This window comes from Poecilia formosa, unplaced genomic scaffold (assembly GCF_000485575.1).
Source record: "Poecilia formosa unplaced genomic scaffold, Poecilia_formosa-5.1.2 Scaffold64, whole genome shotgun sequence".
Lineage (NCBI taxonomy): Eukaryota > Metazoa > Chordata > Actinopteri > Cyprinodontiformes > Poeciliidae > Poecilia > Poecilia formosa.
In genome coordinates, this window is record NW_006800003.1 from 1,780,348 (window position 1) to 1,790,657 (window position 10,310).

The window sequence follows — 10,310 nt, forward strand, 5'->3', positions numbered from 1 at the left end:
TACACTGTTGTTGCCCCAGCAAAAGTTCACAACAGACTTGATGACAAAGGATTGGGCCCCACGTAACCCATTGTGGCCCAGAGAACAATACGTTGGCTGTGAATGGCTAATCCCTCTGGACTGCTGACAGGTCGGGCCTTAGAGCAACCAGGGGAATCATTTCTCCATTGGGCTGGGCTGCCGTCTGACGGGGATGGGAAAACCCGCGCTGCTTTTCTGAGCTTCGCCCTGAGCGGATACTGGGAGCCATTGTGGAGGAAAATATCATCTCCATTGTCAAGATGTGGTCGTCTTTGTAATGTCAGAAGATGAACTTGGGGAGAATACGGCACCGGAGGGGGAAGGCGCCGGATGAGACCAAGTCCATCTGTGTGAAACTGTTCAGACGGGTTAAGAGGGTTTTGCTCAAAAAGTCCTTGTCTCAAAACAGATTCTCCTGACCTCATTAGGATTACACATCAGCCTCGATCAAATCCATTCCTCATTCAAGCTACAAACATTTTCTCTCATTTTTTTTTTTTGTCTTTTTCATAACAAATGTATGCATAGATAACACCATAAAGGGATAGTTCAGGATCTTTTTAGTGAGTTTTTTTTCTTCTTAATGTTACAAGGAGCATCTCACTTGAAACAAGTGCCTCTCCTGGCATCTTCATTTCATATTAATCCAGTGTAATAGAAGTAGTTGTTCGTAAAGGTTAGAGGTTAAAGCTAGTGGCTCTTCCCAAGTGGATCCAAGGACAAAGTTGACTTCTACGATCACGTGGACGCTGATTTGTGAATCTTTAAATTGTTTGTCTTGTTTGGATTTGACGGTTATTTACAATAAAGCCAAAGACTATTTAGATGGCAAATGGTGGCAGGAGATGATGCGCCACCAATGCTCTTCCTGGGTGAAGCAAATACTGCTGGAGTGGGATCATTTTCACTGATCTGATGTAACGTTCCCTCTCCAGTGTGTTTTAATTGTTCTAGGATTACTGACCTACCAAAAATCACTTTCATAAAGTCTATATCTTAAAAAAAGCTATGAGGATAGTGTAAATTATGAAATGTGGCAAAAAATGAAAGTATTTTGGAGCTCAGTGGTTCTGGATAGTATAGAAAAAATTTATTTTAAAATTAAATTTTAATTTAATACAATTATTATGATCAGAAATACTTTACATGTACCGTTCTTGTTATGCGTTTCAACTGGGACAATCTTTTGTGATGCACCACTTCTGACCTCCACTTCCCCTGTTAACATCGATCAGGTTTTGTGAAGCTTACTACCCAATACAAACGAGACAATAGCTTAAAGGCTCATGAAATTGTTTTTGCATAAAATATTATATTTTTGAGTTTGAACTCATATGATGGTAAGAGTCCAAGTCAGTCTTTGCTTGCTAATGATCCCGATTTCTACTCAATGAAGCAGCCAAGCAAGTAAGACTACTTTCTGCAAGTAAGATCTGAACCGCCTGCAATGTACAGTTCCGATCAATCCCTCTGAGGTGAAAGTAAGTGAGCATCCAAAACAAGTCCGGAGAAGCAACCTTGTGGTGTGAATTTCATCGTTAGAGACACAGAAAGGTTAGGAGGCGATAATGAGCTGCAGCCACCGCCCAGTTCTTGTAAACAAGGCCCGGGCTGTCTGGATGACACCCTGAGAGCAAACACAAATATCTATTTCCTCTTGGCTCTTATTGGCAGCAAAGCACGAATCAGGACTCCACCCAAGCAGCTCAGGACTGATATTCTGTTCTCTGTCCTCCCGCCAAGTTATACTCAGACAATGGTGGACAAGACGGAGGAATGCCCGCAAGGCTGATGCGGACGCTGTTTCGTCAAGCTTTCCTACCTTTTCTTATCCCTCCATCTTTTCACATCTCCCTTCCAGTCTTTTCCCTGGTCTCTTTTTCTTTATGTCTTCTTTTCATAGAACTCAGCTCATCACGATACAAAGAGCGCCAGTCCTCCCCTGAGAGCAAGATCGTCAGTCACTCGCTGCAACCAAATCATCTGTGGAGTAGAGGAGAGTGTCTTCTACATGAGGAGCAGATCACTTGGCCAACAAAACCGTCCCTTTTTACACAAATATTGTGTACAGTGTATTTGCTTCAGATTTTCAGTTTAATTCCCAACAGTTTACACTTTGTTTACACTTCAGCAAAGAAAATCTTGGAAAGAAAACACTGGAGATCATTTTGTCTTCAGCTAAAAAGAAAACACAAGATATACAATAATAATTTAAAAGAATTACAACCAATGTCCCATAGCAACTGTTCCACTTATTCCATAGAGATTAATTATCTTGGAGCGCTGTTTATATTTTTGTCAATCTGCAGATACAGTGGACAATATCTGACCGAACAAATGTAAACATTAAAATCTTGTGTTGCATTGGCAAACGCCCAGTGATTACAAATATGTCACTCTTAGGTCTATGCACATGCTCCAAAATTATTACAAAAGTTTTTTGTTTTTTTGTTTTTTTGGTTGTTGTTTTTTTTCTGTCTCAGGTTCGTTTGCAATTGTCTTTGTTGCTCTGGGTCCTGATTTCATAGGACATTAGTGCTTGCAAACTTTACAAATAAATCTTATTAGTTTTGTGAGATCAGAGATTAGAGGTTAAAATGTCACTATCTGAAAAAAAGTATATATTCCCCCCCAAAAAAAGCAACGTGTCCATCAAATAAATATGACTGAAACGTATGAAATTTTAATAATCCTGGTCAAGTTAGAGTTGATAAGAAGTAGCAAAGCGTTCTAGGATTAGTCAGAGCACTTCGGGTGGATTCCTTCAAGTTTCAGGGAGCAAACTCGGTGCTTTCCTGGGTGTAGCTACAAAGGGAGCCTCGCTGAACTTCTCATGTTGACACTGGACACAAAGTACCTTCCTGTTCATGGAAATTATCTTTCAAATGAAAAATGTTTTTGATGTATGAAAACAGTGGAGCTGTGCCAGATCTTTTCAAACCGATGACTTAGAAATGCATTTGCTCGGAATTACTTTGTGGTTAAAAAAAACAACAACAAAAAAAAAACATAAACGTTTTGGATTGGCTCTGAAAGTTTTGTGGAAAGCGTAACTTCGTATGATGCGTCCTAATTCCGAGCAAATAGAACGCCGCTATCATGTTGACAAACGTGAGTAAATACTGACCTCTGCTGGACAAGAAAATTATAGTTCTCTGAAGTCTAATAATGTATCAGTAACATAACTCAGTGCTGTCTGGTAAAGATTCTGCACGAACTATCACTGTGAAACATTTGTCTAAAGGTGTTTTTCTTAAATACTGATAAATATAATCCAACTAAAGTAGGAGATAATTTGTGTTTCTCCATTTCTCCTCAAAGTAGACATCATTTGAAACGTGCAGCTGTCTATGATAAAGCTATCCTGTACTGAAATGTTTCCCCTAGAATCAATATGAAAAAAAATTCGGTAGCCGGCATAGACATAGGACGGATGAATGTTTGCAAGAAATGCAATATTCATATGACGTACAGATGCCCACGTCTATTCATTTCTTCTAAAAATGAAAAAAGACAAGATAACACACATTCATACCAGGTTTTCCAATAAATATGGCAGCTGCAGAGTTCAACTATCTGAATGACGCTGCAGTAAAATAAACCTAAACCTGAGAAGAAAGAAAATTAATTAAAACATTGTATTAACTGTTCTGTCTGCCTTTGTGATATCAAAGTCTTTGGAAGGGGGTGGGAGGTAGAAGGGAGTGGGATTGTTGTTGTTGTTGTTGTTTTTCTATCAATTATTGTTGTATCCAAGTGTTTACATTTTGAGTCAGTCTTGTGTTGGTTGTAGTTTCTGGGGGTCTCCTGTGTCTTCTTGCTGTATTCTGTAGCTGTCCCTGTATTTAGTCGTTCCCTTTTATTAGTTGTCCTCGGATGCCTCGAGCCTGCTCCTCCATCTTGCCTGTTACTCATCAGTAATCAATCACTCCCGCCCCAACCATCATGTAATAAACTCCTCTAGTATAAATGCCTCCTAGATTAGACAAATTGTCCTGTTTTGTTGATGCTTTTCTTCTTTATTGCTATTTTGTCCTCCCTCTGGTTGTTGCTCATCATTGCTCTCCTGATTTTGTTCCTTTGTGTTCTCAGCGGTTTATGTTACTGCGAGTACGTGTAGTTTTTTTTTTTTTTTTTTCCAATTCTTTTTCTACTCTGCTAAAAATGTGTTTCAATGTTGGAACATTTTTGATTAATTGCTGATGTGTCTTTTGCACAAATGTTAGGGATCAAAATTGACGCTTTGGCAAAAAAAAAAAAATGCATTGCAGCCTTTCTTGCTTTAGGATATTAGTCTTCATCAATACTGAAACACAACAGAAGAACTCAGCTTCATCGAACACAATCTGCGCTTTTTTTCGGTGGCATACTCTTTCTCCCACTCGTTTCGTAATCGTCACACTGGTTCCCATTTCTCTGATTATCCTCCCGTAATAAAATGGTAAGATTGGCATAAAATCACAAGGATCGACATTTCACTGTGTTGTATCACAATCAGGTCGTGTGAAACCAAAAAATGTAGACGGTTACGAACTCAGAGGACATTTTTAATTTGAAACAGGCTGTGTATAAGTCCAGAAGACGTTTATAACCAAACTCCAGCCATGACCCCAAAACAAGACAAAATGCTTTCAAAAAGGAACTCTCTCTTGTGAGTGGACCAAACTTTCTCAGTGATATTTTGAAAGAGATTGCATGCTTGATGTGAATCCATCCTGATGAATTTTTTCCCACCTTTCAGTGTTAGATGTTTGCTGTTCTCTTGTAAAGTCCAGATGGACAAACTGGATATTTTCAAGGAGGCATTTTTATTCTTTAAGCACTTTTCTAGCTGATGTCATCTTGTGGTTATTAGACTGTAGCCAGCATAATTAGAGACCTTAATTTGTTTTTTGTTGTTTTTCTGATCTAAAAAGTGTGTGGAGGAATCAGGTATCAATGTTGGGTGCAAGAGGCCACCAGGGTTGCATGAATCCAAAAACAACATGAGGAAGAGATGTCATTCCGAATTAATGTTTGTAAATTACATTTACGTCTTCAAAAATCTTTCCAAATAACCTTATTATGTATTTTGACATTGCTTGTCACCACTAGGTGGCAGCCTTGTAGCGTCAAAGACATGAACCTCAATGCGCCTTTCAATATAATTTAGAACGCAGCTTTGTTTTAGTATCCTTCACCATGCATCCTCCTTGTCATGAAAATGTATTTTTAGAAAATAATTTGTTAAAAAAAAAAACCTTTATCCTTTGAAAATGCACATCATGTGTGACAGAAATGCTAACTCCGCTAGACTCCGAGTTCTGTTGACATCTTGCCAGATTTGATTAATGGGAGCTCATTTTCGGTGCAGTCAAGTTGCACATCAGGCATTTAGAAGTCACTTTTACATTTTCGGGCCCCAACTGCAGGGAACGGTCCAAGAACAGAGGACAGTCGAGTGTGAGAAGGCAGCTCATTAGCTGCTTGGGTCCAGCAGTGACCGGTGTGTCCCAGGAGAACGGTTTAAGGATCTGGGAAACTCACCAAGATGGCAACAGCTGCAGCTCTGCACTAACCTGATGAAAACTCATCCTCTCTTCTCCCTGTTTCTGTGTTGAAACAGTTTTTTTGTCCGGGCGTCCCAGTAGACCGCCTCGGAAAAGATCTCGATCCATCTGTGCTCCCATCGTTGTGGGGTTTAACCAGATGAAAGAGCTGCAGCATCAAGAGATCACTAGTATCCATTCTGTCTACGAAGAGTGGAGGCTGTTGAGTGCAAGTTTGCACATTTGGGAATTGCAAGTTTGGCTGACTGAACACGATGCTCTGCCACTGACCTTCACCTTCTTCCAACTCAAACCTACAGGATGTTTTTATCCTTTAACTTTGTTTTGACTGAATTTTGAAAGTCTACATGGTCCAAGTTCTCAAGACCCCTGCTGGCAGATGAGATGTGAGGTCCAGACAGATTTTGAAAACAAACAAAAGAGAAAACACCACATGTGCTCCTCAAGATAGCTAAAGATGTATTTCCTGATATTTAACGAGCAGTCACTATTTTAAACATTTTCTAGAAGTTATGTGAGAAATAAAAGAATGTTTGCACCCGATATGGCGTATTACAGAATATTAAGAACGTCAGAAGTGGCAGACACATTTGTCCTTCTCATTTTATCGTAGGCTTTTTCTGTGTTTATTGTCATTTACCGCTGAAGTCTATGAATTAAAGAAAAATTCATAGACTTTATTTAAAAATGTTCATAATTTTCAGGAATGAACCATATCTGTAAACAAACAAACAAACAAAAAAGAAGTACACAAATATGCCAAAGAAAACAGGTTAACAAAAACAGCTGAAAGTATTTCTACACACAGACGAACCTTATTCCAAAAACAATCCCAACAAAGTCTCTGCTGAGCCTGGGGATCAGAATTGTTTCTAAATCTTTAAGGAAGGGCCTTGGGACAGGTGCAGACGTCTTTTCAGCTCTAAAAAGGCTAAAACTGACAGAAAAATAAAACTGTGAAAAGTTTGGGATACAGGACCAAAGAAATGACAGCGGGAGATTGGTGTATGATACAAATCCATCAGTTTGTAACCACACAGTTTACAGGCAATGGCTGTAAACTGTGCCGGACAAATCGGCAGTCCATCAGAGCACCAGCACAAAGTCCAACAGGGGACAACTATGAACTCTGTCACCAATCAGGTGAGCAAGAGTTTTCTCTCAGCTGTTTGAAGCTGTGGGCAGTGGAGCGCTGAGATGAGCTGAGCCATCCTCAAATGTTGCTTTGCATTGCAGAGGAGCTGGCTGAAAGAAGGCTACACTGGGGTGGCTGGAAATACTGCAGGTGACCATAAATACAACTCTTTATATAAAGACTAATGGAGGCCTTTTTTGTTTTCAGATTGTTTTCAAATCCATAAAAATCTATTGTGAAGCCCAAATGCACAATAGTGTTTTATTACCGTAAAGGGGTAGCTCAAAGTTTTGTTTTGTTTTGTTTTGTTTTTTTCTCAGAAGGGATTTTCAGTGACTTATGATGTGAAGCAGAAACACATCATGATAAAGGAAATGATTCAAACCAAACACTTTCACAACCGGCTGCTGTTACGTTATGTTAGTGGAGGCTGAGAGCTTTATCAATTTGCACAATCAGCTGATAATTAATTACTGAAATAAAAATGCCTTAGCACTTAAAACACAAAATCTGTCTCTTATGAAGCAAATAAAGAAATAATAAAATCCATTAGTGTTTTTTTTTCTCTATTTATTATTACACCAATGTAAATCCACAGTAACAAAATAGGCTTGGATTTGAATGTATTTGTGAAAATAGCACAAATTGTGTACCATAAGTTATTGCTAAAATGTTATAAGATGGCAATAAGATTTGAATAGCACTACACAAGCTTTGCGTATTTACCATAAACCTGTTTGTTTACTGATGTTAAATCAAACCCATGCTATTTAACGATACTCTGATTCAGCAAACAGACCAATATCATCACAAAAACTGAAAAAAAAAAAAACAAATTCAAATACAATTCCAAAACGCCTAAAGGCTAATAAACAAAGCAGGCCTGAACACAACACATGTACACAATAAAACATTGCAGTTCCTAGTCAAGAGTTGTTTAACTACAAAACCATAATATGCAGACAGGTGAACATGAAAGCAAATCTCAGAGTCAGTTCTGGAGATGCTTTTTTTTAGGTGAGAAGGGACGGACTACGCTGTAGTGCCACAAAGTCTTACAGCGGATGAAATGTCCTCCTCTGATCTTCCTGTCGACATGAAGGGCCACGTCTGAAACAATCCACACAGAACAATAACAGAAGAAATTAGATCAAATCTTACTCTCAAAAAATGATCAAAAAACATGAGACAGATGTGGTCATGATTATTTATTTCCCATTAAAGTATTTATTTATTTTTTTTACCAAGCACGGCTGTTGGAGAAGTTTCATACCAGACTGACTGGATGTGCAAAGCTGTCCTCCAGCCGGTCCTCCTGCAGGATCTGTCTGAGGTGACAGATGTAGCTGGACGCGAGACGCAGCGTGTCCAGTTTTGACAATTTGGTGTCTGCGGGAACCCAGGGCAGGCTCGTTTTCAGTCTAGAGAAAGCTTTGCTCAGCACTCTCATCCTCGCCCTCTCCCGAGCGTTGGCGGCGTTCCTCTGAGACTGCCTCGACTCCTTCTGGTGTGCCTTGGAGAGCCTGCTGTGGTCCTGCTGCATCCCCCTCTCCACACCCTCGTCTTCCAGATCTTTGTCCAAATACCGCCTGGCACTGAGGCGTGTGCTTTTCCTCATGCTTGCAGAGACACTTCCGTGGAATATCTCGTCGTCCTCGGGATCACTTGGAGTCGAGCCTGTTGACATGGCTTTTTAAAAGTGCAGCAGTTTCTTTTTGTTAAAGGTGAAAAACAAAAAGTCTGATTGGATCCTTGCCAGTTTAAAAATCCATGTAGTTACGATGTAGCTGCAGGGGGCCCAGAAGGCCAGCATTCAATGGACTTACAAAGTAATGAGTTACATTTCAAAAACTGAATGTAGACCCCTCAAATTTAAGTGTCGTGCGCTTGGTCTCTTTGCATTTCTCCTCCCCTTTTCTCCAAACGTCCATGACCCCAGTGAGATTGCAACTCTGTCTCTTTGTGGAAACTGTTAAACAGTTGACTTGCACATCTCCAGCCGAATAATTTGGCTAAGCACTGTGAATTAATGGCTGCTTTTGGGTAATCCCTGGTCACTGTCTGGGGATTGATGTTACCAAAGCAACACAGGATCCCCCGGTGTATTGTGCAGGAGGTTGCAACCTTCCCACTAGAAATGCGGCTGCTGCACACACATAGTAAATGTCCTTGCAGTTTGTTGCTCCTACAGATGTGCTTTAATAGAAATGTCTTAGGGAGCTTATCAAAAGCACCTAATCCTTTGCTGGTTTCACAGAGGGATTGGGTTTCTGCAGATGGAGCGGCCTTTCACACGCAGCCCTTGTGCACCAGCCCCAGCTGTTGGAGGTTCCCATGACATCTGGAGTGCTGGCATGACAAGGGTGTGGCAGATGCAAAGAGGCCCCATCTTCTTTCACATGTAGCAGCGTTTCTTTTTTAACTGCTGAACGTGCGGCGATTATGTGTTTGTTTTTTGCGTCCTCAAAAGGATCTCGTGTAACAATCAGCTTAAAGATTTGGTGTGGAGAGAAAAAGAGTAACACCTGTTGGGGAAGCGAAGAGGGCGCTGTTAAAAACCTGCTACCGAAGCGACTGACTGACCGGGAAAAGGTGACGGATTTGTGGAACGAACCATGTTTTTACTCTTTTTTTTTTTTTTTTTTTAGAATGTTTAACAAAATGTGCTTTGTGTCAACTAAAAAAAAAAAAGACGTGAAGAAAGATTTAGCCAAGAATGATCTACGTGCAACTGATATGTTTGTGTCTGGCTTTGTGGAACATGCCTTCATATTTGTCACAACACCTCCATATATATCGTACTTAAAAAGTAGCAAGAAGAAACCACTTGTCAAAAGGCAGTTCTGTGAAACACCAGATGCAATTGGTGCAGATTGCAAGAAAAGAAGGTGCTCCCTTAGACAGGATGATATTTCGGGGCTGCTCCGTAATGCCTATATGTGGCAGGAATCTAAAAATCCAAATAATCTTGAACACATTCCCTCTCCTCCCTCCCACAGTGAAAATTGCTGGGTGGTGCAGATGGAGAAATGTGTTGTGGGGATGTGTTTTATTCAGCAAGGACAAAAGGAGCAGAGGTGAAGAGAAGATGGATGGAGTTAAGTAGAGAGAAAGACAGCGAGGAAAACTTTTAGAGGTTCCAAAAAAAAAAACTTGACACTATAGGACAAAGATTCCTCTTCCACTGCATTACTGACTTTGATCACAACTGAGCTGCGATGGAACGATTTCGATTCAAGCGCATTGATGTCAAATGAATCGGTGGCAAAATTCGAAACTTTGAAAAAGTAACATTTACAGGCACCCTCCAGTCAACCTGACAGAGCTTTCCCATCAACTTAAATGTTTAATCTTATGAAGCATGTCAGTCATTTTAAAAGTAATCGACAGTTTTGTGACTCGGTCTTCCTTCTTTTCTAAGTCTAACGATGTTCCCTGAAGCAGGGACTCATTCCTTGCACATGTGCTTTTCCATGCAGCTTTCCAACAGACCAGCGATCGACCGGACCTTGCAGGGATTCCTGCTCTTAGCATATCCTTGGGTGAGTCATGACGTTGAGATATTGAGTTATGCCGGAATCATAGCGAGAGTTTCGGGCGGTCTG

General features: G+C 40.3%; 1 protein-coding gene across 1 annotated transcript; it reads right to left on the minus strand.

Moving 5' to 3' along the window:
* Positions 1-7,286: 7,286 nt before the first annotated feature.
* On the minus strand, positions 7,287-8,542 carry msc (musculin (activated B-cell factor-1)). Its single transcript, XM_007554637.2, has 2 exons — positions 7,979-8,542; positions 7,287-7,815 (listed from the first exon to the last, which is right to left on the minus strand). The coding sequence occupies exons 1-2, from the start codon at positions 8,390-8,392 to the stop codon at positions 7,738-7,740; spliced, it is 492 nt and encodes a 163-aa protein (XP_007554699.1). The 5' UTR covers positions 8,393-8,542; the 3' UTR covers positions 7,287-7,737.
* Positions 8,543-10,310: the final 1,768 nt, after the last annotated feature.